Here is a 22,960-nt window from a genome sequence, read left to right as displayed (position 1 = left end):
ACCAAATTAAGGAGAGAGAATACTTCAGGGCTCCCTCTGATTTGGATCACCTTACATCTGTACGCTTCCTGGTGAAATGGCTGAGCCCTGTAAATTAGATTATGTGCATGGTTTTCTTGCAGATGCTTTGGATAAGAAGTAAGTGCTTGTTTTACAAACCAATTGGTTTTCCTGTTCCCATTTACTGTGATTTTTGGCAGAGCGGGTATATTAAAAGATTAATTAAAAAAAAAAATGCTTTCTTTTCCTCCATTAGGTGTTTCAGTTGCCATTTAGGGTCTTAAATTGTCTTGCATGAAGAAAGTCTTGGCAAATTATATTATATTTTACTTGGATGATCACTGCATATTTTTGGGGTACACATGCTAATTTTACCCTTCTCTGAAATAACTATGGTTTCACTGCTTTTGAAATCATGCATGGAATGATCTAATCACCTTGTGTAAGTAGGATATGTCTATCACATTGTATTAGGTGCAGCAGGCTACTTCTGCAGTTAGTCATTTCTGTGGGCTTTATGAAGTACAAAAGTAAACCAGATAATAGCTGACAATACTATACATGTTATAGTATTTTTTTCTTCTTTCATGGGATGTGTGTGTTGCTGACGAGGTCTGCATTTGTTGCCCATCCATAATTGCTCTTGAGTAGGTGATGGTGAGCAGTCTTCTTGAACCACAGCACACCCACCGTGCTGTTAGGAAGGGAGTTCCATGTTTTTGACCCAGTGACAGTTGTTACAAAAGTGCTTCCTTTTTAAAAAATATTGTATATTTTTTGAGGACTTGTGTTAAAACTGAAAAGATTCCATGGGTTTTTTTTTTACCAAGTGCACCAAAAGGACACTTGAGATGGTGTTTGAAAAACCACCTGTGCTGGAAGTCATGTGCTTTGGGTCTGTAAACAACAGAAGCCTTGGTGACCTGGGGAAAACGCTTACAGAGAAGCCACGTGTCAAGGTTTATGGAGGTCAGGAGGTCGACTCTCTGGAGTTGAACATTATTTTTCAGTTTAGTTTGGGGGGCGAACTGTCTGAAGACAGTTGGTGTTTTCCTGCCAAGGAACAAAGAAACCACCCAGCTCATCACCTTCTCTACCTCTTCGAAGAAATCCTGCAAAGACCCACTGTGAAAGAGCTGAAATCCCTGGCGCTGCGTACCTCCTGATTAGCTGAAAAAAATCTTGCAATTCAAGTGTGCTGGTGGAAAACCCTGATGCCACATTTCTCCTGGAAAGCTTACTAGAATAATCACAACATCTGCAGAATGGACTGCTTATGAAACGATCCCAGTGACCTGTCTCCGTATACCCGGACGCCAGACGAAAGAAGGGACAACTGACTTCCTTCCATATCTTTTTTTTGTCAAGAATTAGCAAGTATTTGGCCAGAGTATTTTTTTTTTGTAACAGACCTCTGCAGAGAGAACTTAAGTACTTTTTTTCCTTTGTGTGGGTGTGAGTGTAATTGGGGATTTTAAAAAGGGAACTTTTATATTTCAATCTTAGATGGTCCAGGTAGAGGGAGAATGCTGGAGGCGGGGAATGGGTCTGCTGATCGCGGGGAGGACTCCTGGTCAAAGAAGTGAGTGCGGAGGTGACGGAAGAAGAGTTCAACGTCATGCCGAACGCGAAATTCATTGAGGTGGGGGCGTAAGGCTCAGTAGAGGCTCGACCTTGTAGATGCACAGCACAAACTTTCAGACACTTCTTCCAACCTCCCATGGACCATGACCCCACCACCAAACATCAAGTGACTGTCCACAGGACTGTCAGTGACCTCTTCTCCTCTGGATATCTTCCCTCCACAGCTTCCAACCTCATAGTCCCGCAACCCCGGACAGCGCGCTTCTACCTCCTTCCCAAAATCCACCAACAGGACTGTCCCGGTAGACCCATTGTGTCAGTTTGCTCCTGCCAAACTGAAATTATTTCTTCCTATCTTGACTCTATCTTTTCTCCGCTGGTCCAGTCTCTTCCCACCTACATCCGTGACTCTTCTGACGCCCTATGTCATTTTGACAATTTCCAGTTTCCTGGCCCCAACTGCCTCCTCTTCACTGTGGACGTCCAATCTTTCTATACCTCCATCCCCCACCAGGATGGTTTGAGTGCTCTCCGTTTCTTCCTTGAACAGAGGCCCAACTAGTCCCCATCCACCATCACCCTCCTCTGCCTGGCTGAACTTGTTCTCACATTGAACAACTTCTTCAACTCCATTTACTTCCTTCAAGTAAAAGGTGTTACTGTGGGTACCCGCTTCTGATCTGTCTTCCTGTCCCCTCAACCGAGGATTCCGCCCCCACTGTGGTTGACAGGGCCCTCAATCATGTCCGGCCCATTACCCGCACCTCTACCCTCACCCCTTACCCTCCCTCCCAGAACCGTGACAGGGTTCCCCTTGTCCTCACTTTCCACCCCATCAGCCTCCATATCCAAAGGATCATCCTCCGCCATTTCCGCCACTTCCAGCCTGTTGCCACGACCAAATGCATCTTCCCCTCCCTTCCCCTGTCAGCATTTCGAAGGAATCGTTCCCTCCGCGACACCTTGGTCCACTCCTCCATTACCCCCACCACCTCGTCCCCTTCCCAGGGCACCTTCCCCTGCAATTGCAGGAGGGGTAATACCTGCCCATTTACTTCCTCTCTCCTCACTATCCCAGACCCCAAACACTCCTTTCAGGTGAATCAGTGATTTACTTGTACTTCTTTAAATGTAGTATACTGTATTCGCTCATAATGTGCCCTCCTCTACATTTGGGGAGACCAAAGGCAGACATCTCCACTCAGACTGAAAGCATGACCCTGAGCTTCAGGTTGCTTGCCATTTCAACACTCCCCCTGCTCTCTTGCTCACATATCTGTCCTGGGATTGCTGCACTGTTCGAGTGAACATCAACGCAAGCTTGAGGAACAGCATCTCATTTAAAGATTGGCACATTACAGCCTGCCGGACTGAACATTGAGTTCAATAATTTCAGAGCATGACGGGCCCCCCATTTTACTTTTATTTTTAGTTATTTTTTGTTTTTTGTTTGTTTTATTTTAATCTTAGTTTGTTCAGTTTGCCTGCCCACTGTTTTTTTCATGTTTGTGTTTGTGGCTGTTCAGTTTTCAGTCCATTAACACCTAATCTGTACTAATGCTTTGTCTTTCAACACACCATTAACATATTTGCCTTTGCTGCATGACCTTCTGGTCGGTTATTCTCTGTGACCTTGTCCTGTCAATACCTTCTCCTTTGTTATCTGTTGCCCCACCCCCGCTTTACTTGCTTAAAACCTTTCACATTTCTAATATCTGCTAGTTCTGAAGAAGGGTCACTGACCTGAAAAGTTAACTCTGCTTCTCTCTCCACAGGTGCCGCCAGACCTGCTGAGTATTTCCAGCATTTCTTGTTTTTATTTCAGATTTCCAGCATCTGCAATATTTTGCTTTTGTTTTAGATCTGATCCAATGGTTGTGGGATAGTTTAGCTCTGTCTATCATGTACTGCTTCTGCTGTTTAGCATGCATGTAGTCCTGTGTTGTAGCTTCACCAGGTCGGCACTTCATTTTTAGATATGCCTGGTGCAGCTCCAGGCATGCTGTACTGCACCTCATTGAACCAGTGTTGATCCTTTGGCTTGATGGTAATGTTAGAGTGAGGGATATGCTGGGTCATGAAGTTACAGATTGTAATTGAATGTAATTCTGCTGCTGCCGCTGGTTCATTGCATATCATGGATGCCCAGTTTTGAGCTGCTAGATCTGTCCTATTTTGCATGGTGGTCATGCCATACAACATGATGGACAGCATCCTCAGCGTGAAGTCGCATCTTCATCTTCACAAGGACTCTGCTGGTCACTTCTACCAGTACTGTCATGGACAGTTGCATCTGCGACTGTTAAATTGGTGAGGGCAAGGTCAAAGAACAAAGAACAGTACAGCACAGGAACAGGTCATTCTGCCCTCCAAGCCTGCGCCGATCTTGATGGCTGTCGAAACTAAAACCTTCTGTCCTTCCGGGGACCGTATCCCTCTATTCCCGTCCTATTCATGTATTTGTCAAGATGCCTCTTAAAGGTCACTATCGTACCTGCTTCCACCACCTCCCCCGGCAGTAAGTTCCAGGCACTCACCACCCTCTGTGTAAAGAACTTGCCTCGCACATCCCCTCTAAACTTTGCCCCTCGCACCTTAAACCGATGTTCCCTAGTAACTGACGCTTCCACCCTGGGAAAAAGCTTCTGACTATCCACTCTGTCCATGCCGCTCATAACTTTGTAAACCTCTATCGTCGCCCCTCTACCTCCGTCGTTCCAGTGAAAACAATCTGAGTTTATCCAACCTCTTCTCCTAGTTAATGCCCTCCAGACCAGGCAACATCCTGGTAAACTTCTTCTTTACCCTCTCCAAAGCCTCCACGTCCTTCTGGTAGTGTGGCGACCAGAATTGCACGCAATGTTCTAGGTGTGGCCTAACTAAGGTTCTGTACAGCTGCAGCATGACTTGCCAATTTTTATACTCTATGCCCCAACCGATGAAGGCAAGCATGCCGTATGCCTTCTTGACAACCTTATCCACCTGTGTTGCCACTTTCAGTGACCTGTGGACCTCTACGCCCAGATCTCTCTGCCTGTCAATACTCCTAAGGGTTCTGCCATTTACTATATACTTCCCACCTGTATTAGATCTTCCAAAATGCATTTCTTCACATTTGTCTGGATTAAACTCCATCTGCCATTTCTCCACCCAAGTCTCCAACCGATCTATATGCTGCTGTATCCTTTGACAATCCTCATCACTATCCGCAACTCCACCAACCTTTGTGTCGTCCGCAAACTTACTAATCAGACCAGCTACGTTTTCCTCCAAATCATTTATATATACTACAAAGAGCAAAGGTCCCAGCACTGATCCCTGCGGAACACCATTAGTCACATCCCTCCATTCAGAAAAGCACCCTTCCACTGCTACCCTCTGTCTTCTAATGACGGAGCCAATCAAATTAGTGAGGCACGACCTCCCCTTCACAAAACCATGCTGCCTCTCGCTAATAAGTTCATTTGTTTCCAAATGGGAGTAAATCCTGTCCCGAAGAATCCTCTCTCATAATTACCCTACCACTGACGTAAAGCTCACTGGCCTGTAATTTCCTGGATTATCCTTGCTACCCTTCTTAAACAAAGGAACAACATTGGCTATTCTCCAGTCCTCTGGGACCTCACCTGCAGCCAATGAGGATGCAAAGATTTCTGTCAAGGCCCCAGCAATTTCTTCCCTTGCCTCCCTCAGTATTCTGGGGTAGATCCCGTCAGGCCCTGGGGACTTATCCACCTTGATGCTTTGCAAGACACCCAACACCACCACCTTTTTGATAACGACATGACCCAGACTATCTACACTCCCTTCCCCAGACTCCTCATCCACCAAGTCCTTCTCTTTGGTGAATACTGATGCAAAGTACTCATTTAGTACCTCGCCCATTTCCTCTGGCTCCGCACATAGATTCCCTCCTCTGTCCTTGAGTGGGCCAACCCTTTCCCTGGCTACCCTCTTGCTCTTTATATATGTATGAAAAGCCTTGGGATTATCCTTAATCCTGTTTGCCAATGACTTTTCATGACCCCTTTTAGCCCTCCTGACTCCTTTCTATTGTCTTCATATTCCTCAAGGGAATCGTCTGTTCCTAGCCTTCCAGCCCTTACGAATGCTTCCTTTTTCTTTTTGACTAGGCTCACAATATCCCTCGTTGTCCAAGGTTCCCAAAACTTGCCAAACTTATCCTTCCTCACAGGAACATGCTGGTCCTGGATTCCAATCAATTGACGTTTGAAAGACTCCCACATGTCAGATGTTGATTTACCCTCAAACAGCCGCCCCCAATCTAAATTCTTCAGTTCCTGCCTAATATTGTTATAATTAGCCTTTCCCCAATTTAGCACCTTCACCCGAGGACTACTCCTTATCCACAAGTACCTGAAAACTTACGGAATTATGGTCACTGTTCCCGAAATGCTCCCCTACTGAGACTTCGACCCCTTGGCCATGCTCATTCCCCAGTACCAGGTCTAGTATGGCCCCTTCCCTAGTTGGAGTATCTACATATTGTTTCAAGAAACCCTCCTGGATGCTCCTTACAAATTCTGCCCCATCCAAGCCCCTAGCCCTAAGTGAGTCCCAGTCAATATAGGGGAAGTTGAAATCACCCACCACTACAACCCTGTTACCTTTACATCTTTCCAAAATCTGCCGACATATCTGCTCCTCTACCTCCCGCTGGCTGTTGGGAGGCCTGTAGTAAACCTCCAACATCGTGACTGCACCCTTCCTATTCCTGAGCACCACCCATATTGCCTCGCTGCATGACCCCTCTGAGGTGTCCTTCTGCAGTACAGCTGTGATATTCTCCTTAACCAGTAATGCAACTCCCCCACCCCTTTCACATCCCCTCTGTCCCGCCTGAAGCTTCTAAATCCTGGAACATTTAGCTGCCAATCCTGTCTTTCCCTCAACCAAGTCTCTGTAATAGCAACAACATCATAGTTCCAAGTACTAATCCAAGCTCTAAGTTCATCTGCCTTACCTGTTATACTCGCATTGAAACAAATGCACTTCAGACCACCAGTCCTACTGTCTTCAGGAACATCTCCCTGCCTGCTCTTCCTCTTAGTCTTACTGGCCTTATACTAGTTCCCCCTCAGTTATTTCACCTATCCTACTGCTCTGCTTCCCGCCTTCCTACCACACTAGTTTAAATCCTCCCGACTGACGCTAGCAAACCTCGCAGCCAGGATATTTGTGCCCCTCCAGTTTAGATGCAACCCGTCCTTCTTGTACAGGTCCCATCTGTCCCTGAAGAGATCCCAATGATCCAGATATCTGAAACCCTCCCTCCTACACCAGCTGTTCAGCCACGTGTTTAGCTGCACTATCTTCCTATTTCTAGCCTCACTGGCACGTGGCACAGGGAGTAATCCCGAGATTACAACCGCAGAGGTCCTGTGTTTTAACTTTCTACCTAACTCCCTAAACTCCCCCTGCAGGACCTCATCACTGTTCCTGCCTATGTCATTGGTACCGATGTGCACCACAATGTCTGGCTGTTCACCCTCTGCATTCAGGCCAGGCCAGCATTTATTGCCCATCCCTAATTGCCCTTGAGGAGGTGGTAGTGAGCTGCCTTCTTGAACCGCTGCAGTCCATTTGGAGTAGGTATACCCACAGCGCTGTATGGAAGGGAGTTCCAGGATTTTGACCCAGCGACAGTGAAGTAACGGCGATATAGTTCCAAGTCAGGGTGGTGTGTGACTTGGAGGGGAACTTGCAGGTGGTGGTGTTCCCATGCATTTGCTGTCCTTGTCCTTCTAGTTGGTAGAGGTCGTGGGTTTAGAAGGTGCTATCCAAGGAGCCTTGGTGCATTGCTGCAGTGCATCTTGTAGATGGTACACACTGCTGCCACTGTGCGTCGGTGGTGGAGGGAGTGAATGTTTGTAGATGGGGTGCCAATCAAGCGGGCTGCTTTGTCCTGGATGGTGTCGAGCTTCATGAGTGTTGTTGGAGTTGCACCCATCCGGGCAAGTGGAGAGTATTCCATCACACTCCTGACTTGTGCCTTGTAGATGGTGGACAGGCTTTGGGGAGTCAGGAGGTGAGTTACTCGCCTCAGGATTCCTAGCCTCTGACCTGCTCTTGTAGCCACGGTATTTATATGGCTACTGCAGTTCAGTTTCTGGTCAATGGTAGCCCCTAGGATGTTGATAATGGGGGATTCAGAGATGGTAATGCCGTTGAATGTCAAGGGGAGATGGTTAGATTCTCTTGTTGGAGATGGTCATTGCCTGGCACTTGTGTGGCGCGAATGTTACTTGCCACTTATCAGCCCAAGCCTGGATATTGTCCAGGTCTTGCTACATTTCTACACCGACTGCTTCAGTATCTCAGGAGTCACGAATGGTGCTGAACATTGTGCAATCATCAGTGAACATCCCCACTTCTGACCTTATGATTGAAGGAAGGTCATTGATGAAGCAGCTGAAGATGGTTGGGCCTAGGACACTACCCTGAGGAACTCCTGCAGTGATGTCCTGGAGCTCAGATGATTGTCCTCCAACAACCACAACCCTCTTCCTTTGCGCTAGGTATGACTCCAGCCAGCGGAGGGTTTCCCCCTGATTCCCATTGACCTCAGTTTTGCTAGGGTTCCTTGATGCCATACTCGGTCAAATGCTGCCTTGGCGTCAAGGGCAGTCACTGTCACCTCACCTCTTGACTTTTGCTCTTTTGTCAATGTTTGAACCAAGGCTATAATGAGGTCAGGAGCTGAGTGGCCCTGGCGGAACCCAAACTGAGCGTCACTGAGCAGGTTATTGCTAAGTAAGTGCCGCTTGATGGCACTGTTGATGACCCCTTCCATCACTTTACTGATGATTGAGAGTAGGCTGATGGGGCGGTAATTGGCCGGGTTGGACTTGTCCTGCTTTTTGTGTACAGGACATACCTGGGCAATTTTCCACATTGCAGGGTTAGATGTCAGTGTTGTAGCTGTACTGGAACAGCTTGGCTCGGGGGGCGGCAAGTTCTGGAGCACAGGTCTTCAGTACTATTGCCGGAATATTGTCAGGGCCCATAGCTTTTGCAGTATCCAGTGCCTTCAGTCGTTTCTTGATATCACGCGGAGTGAATCGAATTGGCTGAAGTCTGGCATCTGTGATGCTGGGGACTTCAGGAGGAGGCTGAGATGGATCATCAACTCAGCACTTCTGGCTGAAGATTGTTGCAAATGCTTCAGCCTTATCTTTCGCACTGATGTGCTGGGCTCCCCCATCATTGAGGATGGGGATATTTGTGGAGCCACCTCCTCCAGTTAGTTGTTTAATTGTCCACCGCCATTCACGGCTGGATGTGGCAGGACTGCAGAGCTTAGATCTGATCTGTTAGTTGAGATCGCTTAGCTTTGTCTATTGCATGCTGCTTACACAGTTTGGCATGCAAGTAGTCCTGGGTTGTAGCTTCAGCAAGTTGACATCTCATTTTGAGGTATGCTTGGTGCTGCTCCTGGCAAGCCCTCCTGCACTCTTCATTGAACCAGGGTTGGTCTCCTGGCTTGATGGTAATGGTAGAGTGGGGGATATGCCGGGCCGAGGTTATAGATTGTGGTTGAGTACAATTCTGCTGCTGCTGATGGCCCACAGCGCTGCGTGGATGCCCAGTTTCGCATGGCCAGATCTGTTTGAAATCTATCCCATTTAGCACGGTGATAGTGCCACACAACACGATGGACGGTATCCTCAATATGAAGGCGGGATTTCGTCTCCACCAGTACTGTGCGGTGGTCACTCCTATCAATACTGTCATGGACAGAAGCATCTGCGGCAGGCAGATTGGTGAGGACGAGGTCAAGTATGTTTTTCCCTCGTGTTGGTTCCCCCACCACCTGCCGCAGACCCAGTCTAGCAGCTATGTCCTTTAGGACTCGGCCAGCTCGGTCAGTAGTGGTGCTACCGAGCCACTCTTGGTGATGGACATTGAAGTCCCCCACCCAGAGTACATTTTGTGCCCTTGCCACCCTCAGTGCTTCGTCCAAATGGTCTTCAATATGGCGGAGTACTGGGTCATCAGCTGTGGGAGGGCGGTAGGTGGTAATCAGTAGGAGGTTACCTTGCCCATGTTTGACCTGATGCCATGAGACTTCATGGAGTCCGGAGTCGAATTTGAGGACTCCCAGGGCAACTCCCTCCCTACTGTATACCACTGTGCCACCACCTCTGGTGGGTCTGTCCTGCCGGTGGGACAGGACATACCCGGGGATGGTGATGGCAGTGCCTGGGACATTGTCTGTCAGGTATGATTCTGTGAGTGTGACTGTGTCAGGCTGTTGCTTGACTAGTCTGTGGGACAGCTCTACCAACTTTGGCACAAGCCCCCAGATTTTAGAATCTTGTATTTTTCAATGAGATCACTTCCCATTCTTCTAAATGCCAGTGAATGTAGGCCCAATATACGCTGCCTCTCATCATAGCACAACCCTCTCATCTCAGCAACCAATCTAGTGAAATAAAAACAAAGTGCAGGAAATACTCAGCAAGTCTGGCATCTGTGGAGAGGAAACAGAGTTTCAGGTCTGTGACCTTTCATCAGAACTGGCAAAAGTTAGATAAAAAATAAGGTTTTAAGCAAGTGAAGGGGAGGGGTGGCGGTGAGGGAGAGAACAAAGGGGAAGGTGCTTGACAGGGCAGAAGAGGTTAAATAACACACCGTTCCTGGGACAAAGGCAAAGAGTGTGTTAAGGCTTGTGGCGAAAGAAAATAGTCCAGAGAGAATGTTCATGGCAGAATAATGACCAGCTCTGACTACATGAAAAACAGGCACATGGTTAAAAAATAAAAGATTAAAAAAAAAGCCCAAACATGCTCTGAAGTTGTTGAACTCAATGTTCAGTCTGCAAGGCTGTAGACTACCTAATTGAAAGATCAGGAGCTGCTCCTCAAGCTTTCATTGATGCTCACTGGAACACTAGAGCAGGCCAATGACAGAAATGTTGGCGTGAGAACAGGGGGAAGTGTTGAAGTGACAAGAAACTGGAAGCTCCGGGTCATGCTTTTGGACTGAGTGGAGATGTCCGCAAAGCGATCACCCAGTCTGCGTTTGGTCTCCCCAGTGTACAGGGGACCGCATTGTGAGCAGTGAATACAGTATACTAAATTGCAAGAAGTACAAGTAAATCGCTGTTTCACCTGAAAGGAGTGTTTGGGGCCTTGGATAGTGAGGATGGAGAAGGTAAAAGGGCAGGTGTTCCACCTCCTGCGATTGCATGGGAAGGTGCTGTGGCAACGGGACGAGGTCGTGGGGGTAATGGTGGAGTAGACCCATGGTGTTGTGAAGGGAACGATCCCTTTGGAATGCTGATGGGGAGGGGAGGGGATGATGCGTTTGGGGGTGGCATCACGCTGGAGGTGGCGGAAATGGCAGAGGATGACCCTTTGGATGTGGAGGCTGGTGGGGTGGAATGTGAGGACAAGGGGAACCCTGTCGAGGTTTTGGGAGGGAGGGGCAGGGGTGAGGGCAGAATTGCGGGAAATGGGCTGGACATGGTTGAGGGCCCTTTCAACCACAGTGCGGGGGGAGTCCTTGGTTGAGGAAAAAGAAAGACATATCAGAAGCGCTGTTGTGGAAGGTTGCATCATCAGAGCAGCTGCGTCGGAGATGGAGAAACTGGGAGAATGGAATGGAGTCTTTACAGGAGGCAGGGTGTGAAGAAGTGTAGTCGAGGTAGCTGTACGAGTCAGAGGGTTTCTAATGGATATTACTGGACAACCTATCTCCAGAGATGGAGACAGAGAAGTCATGGAAGGGAAGTGTCGGAGATGGACCATGTAAAGGTGAGAGAGGGTGGAAATTAGAAACAAAGTTGATAAAGTTTTCCAGTTCGGTGCGGGAGCAAGATACAGCACCAATACAGTCATCAATGCACTGGGAAAAGAGTTGGGGGAGGAGGCCTGAATAGGACTGGAACAAGGAATGCTCGACATATCCCACAAAGAGACAGGCATAACTAGGACCCATATGGGTACCCATAGCAACACCTTTTACTTGAAGGAAGTGAGTGGAGTTGAAGGAGAAGTTATTCAATGTGAGAACAAGTTCAGCCAAGAGGAGGAGGAGGGTGGTGGTGGATGGGGACTGGTTGGATCTCTGTTCAAGAAAGAAGCAGAGAGCCCACAAACCGTCCTGGTGGGGGATGGAGGTGTAGAGAGATTGGACGTCCATATGAAGAGGAGGCAGTTGGGGTCAGGAAATTGGAAATTGTCAAAATGATGTAGAGCGTCAGAAGAGTCACGGATGTAGGTGGGAAGCATGACCCTGACCTCCTGGTTGCTTGCCATTTCAACACTTTCCCAACTCTAAAATAAAATAAACACACAAAAAAAAGAAAGAAAAAAGAACTAAAAATAAAAAGGGGGGCCCGTCTTGCTCTGAAATAATTGAACACAAAGTTCAATTCTGTCTTTGGCCTGTTCCAGTGAACATCAATGCAAGCTCAAGGAGCAGCACCTGATCTTTCGTTAAGGCACTCCGTAGCCTTGCAGACATAACACTGAGTTCAATAACTTCAGAGCATGTCTGGCTGTTTTTTATATTTTATTTTTCAACCATGTGCCTGTTTTTTGTGCAGACAGAGCTGCTCATTCTGCCATTAACACTCTGGACTAATGCTTTGTCTTTCACCACAAGCCTTAACACACTCTTTGCCTTTGTCCCAGGACCGCTTTGTTATTTAATCTTTCCTGCCCTATCAAACACCTTCCCCTTTGTTCTCTCCCTCACCCCTCTCCCTTTCACTTGCTTAAAACCTAATTCTTTTCTAACTTTTACCAGTTTTGATGAAAGATCACAGACCTAGGGCGGCACAGTGGCGCAGTGGTTAGCACCGCAGCCTCACAGCTCCAGCGACCCAGGTTCGGTTCTGGGTACTCTCTGTGCGGAGTTTCCAAGTTCTCCCTGTGATAGTGTGGGTTTCCGCCGGGTGCTCTGGTTTCCTCCCGCAGCCAAAAACTTGCAGGTTGATAGGTAAATTGGCCATTGTAAATTTCTCCTAGTGTAGGTAGGTGGTAGGAGAATTGAGGGAAGGTGGGGATTTGGTAGGGCATATGGGATTAGTATAAATGGGTCGGCCCAGACTCGGTGGGCCGAAGGGCCTGTTTCAGTGCTGTATCTCTCTATGACTCTATGAACCTGAGACATTAACTCTGCTTCTCTCTCCACGGATGCTGCCTGACCTGCTGAGTATTTCCAGCACTTATTGTTTCTCTTTCAGATTTCCAGCATCTGCAGTATTTTGCTTTTATTACGTACCAATCTATTGAACCTTCACTGTACTGCCTTCAAGGCAAGTATATCTATCCATCCTTAAATGTGGAGACCAAATACTCTGCACAGTACTCCAGGTGTCATCTCACCAAAGCCCTGTACAATTGTAGCAAGACCGCCTTAATCTTGTATTCCAATCCCCTTGCAATAAAGGTCAAAATGTCATTTGCCTTCCTAATTGCTTGCTGACTTTGTGCTCCTTGTACGAGTACACCTAAGTCTCTCTGAACATCAATTTTTACAAGTTTCATGCCTCTTTTTTAAAAAAAAAATTGCTTTTCTAAATTTAGCAAAGTGACTAATTGCAATTTCCCACATTATACTCCATCTGCCACCTTATGGCCCATTCACAACCTGCCTATACCTCTTTGCAGCCTCTTTATGTCCTCCGCACAGCTTGCATTTCAACCTAGCTCTGTATTGTCAACCAACTTGGATACATTGCTCTGTCTCGTTGTCTGAATCATTAATGTAGATTGTAAATAGCTGAGACCTGAACACTGATATTTGCAGCCTGGCAACTTGAGTGTGCCCCATTTATCCCTACTTTCTCTTCCAGTCCGATAACCAATCCCCCCATTCATGGTAATATACCCAAAGCCATGCTCCCTTATCTTGCATACTAACCTTTTGTGTTAACATTGTTGAAGAGTAAAACTTACATCCAGAAGCAATTCATTGGCAAAAATAGATGTAAATTGTGGGTGATCCTGTTGGATTAAATGAACTGGTCAAATTCCTTTTGAGAACCACCACAGTGTTCTAGTACCATTTGACTGCACTGCCTTTGGCCTACTGTTTTAAGTAAAATTTTGAAATGTACAAAACACTTTAAAACTGGTGGATTAAGGTCTATACAAGATCCTGGCTCAGCACGAAAGTTGAAATATAAGGCTATTGCAGCACAAAGAAATAATGACAAAATCAGTAAACATATTCACCTCGGAAATGGGAAAATGGATGCTTCAGAGGTTCTACACAGGAATCCTAAGAGTCTTAGGAATGTAATGGAAGAGGTAATGGCTCGCTGTATTATTATTGAACCAAATCTCTTTGATATCATAGACATCACAGAACTCTCACAGACAGGCTGGGTGAACTTGGAGGGATCTAGAGGGATCCAAATTACTATGTGTCGTTGGTCAAAATAATCTGAGAGGGGAATGTAGCCTTTTTTTTTTTAAATGGGAGAACTTGATTATAACGGGGATTAAACTATCCAGTCCAGATGAAGCTGTGGAAATAGGATGATTGAGGGGTACAAGACATGAAGGAAGGAAAATAACTGCATGTTAAGATGGATGGGCCTATGTTGTGACATGAGAGAAGAATGTATAGGGAGAGGTGCTGTTCATATGGATGACCAATTTACTAGGAATAGATTGGGAAATCTATAAATGCTGCCATAGGAGTGCAAACGTGATCCTAGACATAATCTTGGACTGTCAGTTGGAGTAATCCATCAAGGGAATAATACCCATGTGCTTTGATGCTATTTTCTGTTTTAAGATGAGTTTGATTTTAATTCTGTCTGACCAATAACTTTCACCTAAATTTCTCACTGAGACACAAGTACAACAATATGCATTGATACAGTAACTTTCATGCAAAGAACTATCACAAGATATTTCATAAATAGAGATAACCATATCAGCAATAATATAGGTAGTATAGTTCAGTGCTGTATCTCTAAATTAAAATAAATTAGAAGCAGGTGCAACTGATTTTGGTGGAAGAGATGGTTTTTAACGGTGAAAAACATTAGCGAGGGTGTTCTTGAGAATAGGACCAGGGTGCTGAAATGATGGGATGAAGTGAAAGGGGGATGCATAAAGTCAAGAGGAATGGAGCATTTGGAGGAGGCAGAGGTTGGGATCGGGGAGCAGGAGGTTGCAGAAAAGGTTGGAGTGAGAAGATGGAGGCATTTGTAGGTTGTTTTAAATTTAATGTACCAATTGTACGTCGGCAGATTTGTTCAAGTGGGACTTCAGTGTGCAATAGCATAAGTTTGGCAGAGGTTTGGACAAAATGCAGTTTGTGGAGCATGGGGGAGGATCATGTTCATGTAGTTGAGCCAATAACAGGCAATGTCACCGAGGTGGAAATAAGCAGTCTTAATGACTGATTGGATGTGTGGCTTAAAGCTCAGCTTGTGGTCAAAGAGAACACCAGAATTGTGACTGGTATAGTTTAGGCTGAGTACGCAGCTGGAAAGGGGATAGAGTAGTTGCATAGGAGTGAAGTTTGTGGTAGAGACCTAAGCTTTCAAAAGCGGATTGGATAAATGCTTCAAGGAGAAAAAAATGTTGGGATATGGAGTAAGTGCCTGAAAGTGGGAATAACTGAATTGCTCTTCAAAAGAGCTGGCACAGATTCGATGGGCCAACTGGCCTGCTTCTGTGTCTTACTATTCAATTAAGTCAACAATTAGGAGATGGCAGGTAGTTTAGGGGCACCTGGCAACAGTGATCACAATATGGTGGAGTTTAATGTTATGCTGATGATGAAAAGGAGAATGAGTACAATAGAAACACTTACTGTTAGGCAAACCTTGAGTCTGACAGGGGAACTCGGGTAAATGACCTGGACATAACTGTTGGCGGGGAAAAACAAGGAATACAAGTGGATAGTGTTCAGAAATGTTGTACATTATCTACTTCCCATTAGGGAAGAAGTTGAAATGGGAAAGCCATGATGTGGTAAACAGTGGAAGTAGCAGGTGAAGTAAGGGCAAAAAAGAGATTATTTCCAAAGCTGTTGATAGCACAGTGGGATTGGATTAAAATCAAAACAAAGTAAAGGAAGTTTTAAAAAAATGGTCTGGAAAGAAGTGGAAAATTTGGTCAGGATGGTGGGGAATATTGAATAAAAACCATGGTGACATGGTACCAAGCGATAGCAAATTGGCTAGATAATTATTCTTTGAGACTGTGGGCAGTCTCATTGGCATGGAATTTCATGTTTTGGGTGGGAACGAGTGAGAAAAATATTACAAGAATTAAAATTTTTAAGTAAGTTGGTCACCAATAGTGTTCTCAATCTCAAGGAACAAGCCCAAATGGCCTTCATGACCATTTTTAAGCTGCTAGCAAAGTTGGTCATGGCCTTGCCATTATCTTTAGAAATCATTAGACTGGAAAGTAACTAACATAACACCAATATTTTAAAGGAACATATGGTTAACACAGGGAACTAAAAACCAATGAGCCTAACATTTGTGTAGGTCAAGAATTAGAAGGCATCCCAGAGAGGACAGTGCAGCATCTAAATAGGTATGGTAAGATGGTTTGCATGGATTTATGGGTGGAAGATCTTGTCTAACAATTTTACTTAAGCTCTTAAAAAGAAATTTTGTCGTGTGATCTATTTAGATCTCAAAAGACTTTTGATACTAAGCTGCAACAAGCAATAAGTCAACGTGTGGGAAGACATGCAATATGAGGCAAGTTTCTTGAGTTGGTTTGAAAATTGACTAAACCAGTGATTGTGAATGGAGATATGTTGACATGACAAAAGTTAACACAGGATCAGTGCTGGGACATTGCTCTCTGCAGTGTATTTAAAAGTGCTGCATCTGAGCAGAAACCAAGGGGTCTAATTTTACAGTGGACATCAAATTGAGACGGGGTTGTTCAAACCAAGAATGAAAGAATCTGGATAGATTCGAGAGTGTTGATGTATGGCAGATTGCATTCCACTTGGCTGTAGGCCACAGAATGCAACGCAAGGAAAGCAGCATGGCATTTTGGTGAATAGCCCACCAAAAATAACAATGCAGGATGTGAGCGTAGTCAGGATATCTCATAGGTCTTGGGATGTAAGGCCAGAGGGATACAGCTGCAGTCCCAGATCTGATACTGAATGTATAGATCTATCTGCAGCCCTGTTATGGCTACACCTGGGGAACTGTGTGCAATTCTGGATATCATGGTACAGCAGTGGTGGTAATACAGCATAGGACAAACTGAACTGTCACTTAACATAAAGGAACAGGTTTAGGGATGATACTATTCAAAATTCTTGAGGGAATAGATAAATTCATCCCTCATAATATGTTCAAGACTCTAGAATCAGGGGACGTTGACTCAACCTTAAAGGAGCACAGATAGTTTAAATTTAATTAGTTTTCCACAGGTCAATCTGCGGAAAGAGCTGTGGAAGGAGACGTATGAGAAAATATTCTTTTTCTAATGCAGACCTATCCTCTGTTCTTGTTCCTGTAAAGTCTTTGAAATATCAACACTGCTGATGGGCGAGAGCCTTTAAAAATAAGATCTGTTAGAATATTGGTTTCCTAGATTCAAAGTCTTCTGATTAATTTGAGTCATCTATAGCCCAAGTGCAGAAAGCCTAACTTAGGATCAGGACTTGCAGATCGAGAGCCAATTTAAGACATACTTTTGCTGAGATTAGATCTTCAATGCAATTACTTCCTTGTTTGCACTCCTTTTATTTACCTACCCGATATATGAAGTTATTTTACTCGTGTACGGACTTTACCATTAAGGCAGCTCTTTGGTAACTTACCTAAATAGCCACTCTTAAAACTTGAACCCAGTAAATGATTGGCTGGATATCTGATCGTGGTGGTGGTGGTGGGGTGTGGGAAGAAGGCTTTGCAGCCAAACCCAATCCCATTTTGCCTGATGCCCCAGTTTCTAGAATGGACGAAATCGGAAGTCGTCATACTGGCCAATCTGTTCTTTCCCTCCTCCCCTGCCCCTGCTGACACTGATTTCTTCAGAAAATGGGCCACCACTCTGTATACACAGACTTTAAAGAATGACATAAGCTGCCAAATGTTAAATTTGTCAACTGATGCATTGCAAACTAAGGTGTCAGATTATTGTTGCATGTCACAACCTACTGTGGTCTCCTACTGCCCCAGTTCTGATCAGTACGGACTGCGGATTGAATTGGGGAACTCCTCTGTCATATTCTGCTTCTCAGAGGGCATCAGGACGCCCACAGTTGTATCGTGTGCTTTGTGTGAGGGTGTACAGGTGCACTATTGCCAGTTGTTTTCCAATGATGCTCTTGATTTGGCCACATGCTATTTTTATACTTTGGTGTTTGCACTCCATACACAATACAATTACAAAGGTTTGCATTTGGTTCACTGAGATCCACCCAAAAAGCAGAGCTCCAGCATGTCATCAAGGCCAGAATGATGCCCATTGGAGCCACTGCTTATACCAACCCAGTGATAGTCTGACCCCTTGTGCCATTGGGTACAGAGTGCACTGAGAAGCCATCTTAGAATTGGCAGATTATAACCTGGATTTATGCCTGCAGACACCCAGATGATTATGGACTGTCATTGGCTGGTTCAGATGGGTAAATAATTAATTACTCATTGGTTTTAACTTTACAACTGATCAAATTGTTAATAAATTTGATCTGTCAGCCAATCAGATATAACATGGGAGTAGGTGGTTATATACTTGTATGCCTTCAGAGAAATGACGAATTTATTTTTGTTCAGAACTATTAAGTTTTGACACTCTTCATGTACTAACTCATTGGGGTGAAAGATGTTCTGTCAGTTCAGATTTTATACCCTTGAAGCTAAGTTAGTTTTTCTTTAAAAGCTCATTATTCTGTTTAGTGATTGTTTTATTTATAGTATAGCCTTAAATACAAATAGTGCCTCTTGAAAGCCTTGAATATCGCAATCATTCAAGTAAATATTAATTTGATGCTATTGATTTGAAAGTAAATTTTAACAAAGATAGCATTCTTAAAAAAGCAATAATATTGCCTTTATTCCTTGCTGAAGGGTTTAAACTACATTTGTATTCAATAACCACATCTTGAATGTGTGTATGGGCACATTTTTTGTATAAGCCCCATTTTCTTAAATTTAACCCATTGAATGGTAAACAGGGGATCCTGCAAAACCTGGCAGCTATCTATGGAGGCAGGCCCATTTCAACAGGAAGAGGAAAATCCAGAAGCAAAGAGGAAGAGGTAGGAGGCCTGCATGTTTCTCATCTTCATAAAGCCCGTGGCATGACTTTTTGGGCCATTTTGTCAGCATGTCTGTAGTTTGCACATTCAGTCCAAGCAATAGAAGGAGCTCCCTGCTTCCGTTGTATGCCTTTACTCTAAGAATGAAATTTGAGTATTTTAATCAACAAGAGTGTTTTCTGCAATGCAGTCTATTAAGTGTTTCAGGTGTACAGGGAAGTTGAAGGATCTCTTCATCTGTTCGCCCTTTTGAAATTTTTGTTACTCCCTTTTGTTTTCAATCCTGATGCTGATGACTTCCTGCCTTAGAGGAGTTCCTGAACCTAAGCATGTACAGCCTGAAGCATGTACAGATACAATAACTAGGCACTGTCATGTTATAACCATGCAATCACCGTCACGAAAGCAGTTTTCCCTCCCAAAGTATGAAATATAAAAGTACCACTTCACCTTGGTAATCCCATGAAGTACTGAAGTTTCTGAAGGCAAAATATGCACTGGGAATATAAATGCAGTGAGAGCGGGGAGACTGGAAGAGAACTGCTGCCTTTGAACTATCCCTGTCATGTTAAAGAAAACCTTGAATGATTCAGCTTTTTAATTCACTGGAGCAAATTAATTTCCTACCCTAATCTTCTCATTCATGTGCCCAGGCTCGCTCTTTTATCAGTCGGGTGTTTTTTTTAATGAACACTCCCAGTGAGTAAGGCAAGCAGACCAGCAAGGTCCCAATATTAATTCCCCCAGTGTGCTAAATTGACTGATCTCAGTCAGCAGCAGCAATGCGAAAGCTGGAGTCAGCCTTGGTACCATTGGTTGAAAGAGGAGAAATTCATTCAGGGCTCTGCCCATGATTGGTGTTCAATAACTCCTAATGGAAGCATCTCTGTTTGTACAGATATTGGGCGAGGACAGCATTGGGCTTGGCTTTAATGCTTCTGCAGTCGGCTAGCCTTCCACCACTCCCGCATGACAAACCACCACTTGTGTGAGCTACTAGATGGTGCCTGACACCCATGAATTGTATCCCAGCAATAAGTCAATGCTATCATTGCAAAGTTATAAGAAAACGTAAAAGTCAGTTTGATTTTGAGAAGTAACATAAGTGAGAAAGCTTTCTTTGAGTTATCTCTGATTATTCTGTTTTTCCATTTGGGTTACATAGAATAATTTAAGCTCTGTATTTATGTCATAAAACAAGAATCGGCCTGTGTGTAAGAGATTGGCTGTGTTGGTCATGGCTCAGTGGTGCCACTCGTGTGCCAGCAAGTTGTGCGTTCAAGGGCCATATTGAGAGATGAGATTGAATATATAATCTAGGCTGACACTTCCAGTGCAGTACTGAGGGAGTGCTGCATTATCGGCAGTGCCGTCTTTTAAATGAGACATTAAGCTGAGTTCCTGTCTGCTATCTCAGATGGATATAAAAGATCCATGCAAGTATTTTGTAGAAGTTTCACCCACTGTTCTGGTCAAGAATTGTCCTTCAATGGACAATCATTCATTTATTCCACTACTATTTTTGGGACCTTGCTGTGCATTAATCGGCTTCTGCATTTCCCTACATTACGACGTCCTGAGATTGTAAAAGTGCTATCTAAATACAAGTTCTGTCTGTCTGTCTTCCTTTCCGAAAAAAAAATAAGCCTGAAGTGATGGGTGGAGCAGTATGCTGGAATACCAGCATGTGCTTGCAGGGAGTTATGGCAACAGCAGTTTGATTCTGTCCCTCTCCAAATAGTAATCTCATTTCAGTGTTACAAGTAGATTCCACATTAGGAGCTTGGTGTTCTCAGTCGATGGAGATTGAATCAAATGTGGGAGTCCAACTGAGTCACTCTAACATAACTTCCTGGCAACAAAATAAGTTGCATTGGCACTGACAAGTTGCAACCCACCCCATCCTTCCTTTTTATGCACAGGAGGGAAGTGGACTCATAAGTGGAGATTATCAGTTGTGGGGATGTGAAGACAATAGCTACCCTGGAATTGTGCAATGGGGTAGGATTAATTGATGACCTCATAGTGAAGGCGGCAGTGATCATAATATAATTGAATTTTACATTAAGTTTGAGGGAGAGAAGAGTGGGTCTAGGACTAGTATTTTAAACTTAAATAAGGGCAATTATGAGGGCATGAAAGTAGAGCTAGCAAAAATGAACTGGCAATGTAGGTTAAGGGATAGGCTAATAGGGATGCAGTGGAAGCTATTTAAGGGGATATTTCAGACTACACAGAATAGATACATTCCAACGAGAGAGAAAAATTCCAAGGGGAGGACCCACCATCTGTGGTTAACTAAAAAAAGTTAAAGATAGTATCAAACTTAAAGAAAAAACATGGAATTGCTCAAAGAAGGGTGGCAGGTCAGAAGATTGGACAAAAGCAATAAAGAATGACCAACAAATGAATAAGGAGGGAAGAATTAGAGTATGAGAGAAAGGTGGCTAGAAATATAAAAACAGATAGTAAGAGTTTCTATAGATATTTAAAATAAGAAGAGTTAACAATGTGAGCGTTGGTCCTATAGAAAGTGACTCTGGGGAATTAATAATGGAAAATAGAGATGGCGGATGAATTGAACAGGTATTTTGCATCAGTCTTTCCCATAGAGGATACAAGTAACATCCCAGAAATAGCTGTAAATCAGGAAATGAAAGGGAGGGAGGAGCTCAAGAAAATCGCCAACATCAGGGAAGTAGTACAGAGTAAATTGTTGGAGCTGCGGGCTGACAAGTCTCTGGGTCCTCATAGACTTCATCCTAGGGTCTTAAAAGAAGTGGCTCGCGAGATAGTTGATGTGTTGGTTTTAATTTTCCAAAATTCCTTAGATTCGGGGAAGGTTATGTTAGATTGGGAAATAGAATGTAACTCCTTTATTCAAAGAGGCAGGAAGATAGAAAGCAGGAACTACTGGCCTAGTAGCTTAAGATCTGTCATAGGGCAAATATTAGAAGCTATTATAGATGTTATAGTAGGGCACTTAGAAAAATTTAAGGTAATCAGGCAGAATCAACTTGGTTTTGTGAAAGGGAAACCATGTTTAACCAATTTATTGGAATTCTTTGAAGAAGTAACATGTGTTGTGGATAAAGGAGAACAGGTGGATGTACTGTACTTAGATTTCCAGAAGGCATTTGATAAGGTGTCACACCCCAAAGGTTATTGCAGAAAATAAAAGCTCATGATGTAGGGGGTAACATTTTGGCATGGATAGTAGATTGGCTAGCTAACAGGAAAGAGAGAGCAGGCATAAATGGGTCATTTTCTGGTTGGCAAGATGTAACGAGTGGTGTGCTGCAGGGACCAGTGCTGGGGCCTTAACTTTTTACAATTTATATAACTGACTTGGATGAAGGGACTGAAGATATGGTTGCTAAATTTGCTGATGACACAGATAGGTAGGAAAATCTGTTGTGAAGAGGACATGAGGCTACAAAGGAATATAGATGGGCAAAGATCTGGCAAATGAAGTATAATGTGGAAATGTGATTGTCCATTTTGGCATGAAGAATAAAAAAGAAGCATATTATCTAAGTGGTGAGAGATTGCAGAGCTCTAAGATGCAGGGGGATCTGGGTGCCCGAGTGCATGAATCACAAAAGGTTGGTATGCAGGTATAGCAAATACTTTCGAAAGCTAATTGAATGTTATCGTTTGTTGCGAGGGGAGTTGAATACTTCAGGGAGGTTATGCTTCAGTTATACAGGGCATTGGTGAGACCACATCAGGAGTACTGTGTACAGTATTCGTCTCCTTATTTAAGGAAGGATGTAAATGCGTTGGAAGCAGTTCAGAGAAGCTTTACTGGACGAGTACCTGGAATGGGCGGGTTGTCTTTTGAGGAAAGGTTGGAAAGGCTAGGCTTGTATCTGCTGGAGTTTAGAAGAGTAAGAGACAACTTGATTGAAAAATATAAGATCCTGAGGGGTCTTGACGGGGTGGATGTGGAAAGGATGTTTCCTCTTGTGGGAGAAACTGGAACTCGGAGACACTGTTTTAAAAAATAAAGGATCGCCCATTTAAGACAGAGATGAGGAGAAATCTTTTCTCTAAGGGTCGTGAATCTTTGGAACTCTCTTCCTCAAAAGGTGGTGGAAGAAGAGTCTTTGAATATTTTTAAGGCATAGTTAGATAG

General features: G+C 44.3%; 1 protein-coding gene across 9 annotated transcripts in view; it reads left to right on the top strand.

Annotated features, from left to right (window-relative positions):
• nek1 (NIMA-related kinase 1) overlaps positions 1-22,960 on the top strand; it is a 168,086-nt gene that overhangs the window by 65,554 nt on the left and 79,572 nt on the right. For 7 of the 9 annotated variants that reach the window (XM_068029276.1, XM_068029275.1, XM_068029272.1 and 4 more), the window contains one exon: positions 18,739-18,822. The exons of the other annotated variants lie outside the window; for them this stretch is intronic. In XM_068029276.1, the coding sequence (XP_067885377.1) occupies positions 18,739-18,822 (84 nt within the window). The remainder of the gene's footprint in view (positions 1-18,738; positions 18,823-22,960) is intronic. 9 annotated transcript variants of the gene reach the window in all.

Source organism: Heterodontus francisci, chromosome 4, assembly GCF_036365525.1.
Source record: "Heterodontus francisci isolate sHetFra1 chromosome 4, sHetFra1.hap1, whole genome shotgun sequence".
Lineage (NCBI taxonomy): Eukaryota > Metazoa > Chordata > Chondrichthyes > Heterodontiformes > Heterodontidae > Heterodontus > Heterodontus francisci.
The sequence above is the reverse complement of the archived record's forward strand: the minus strand, read 5'-3'. Positions and strand labels throughout refer to the sequence as shown.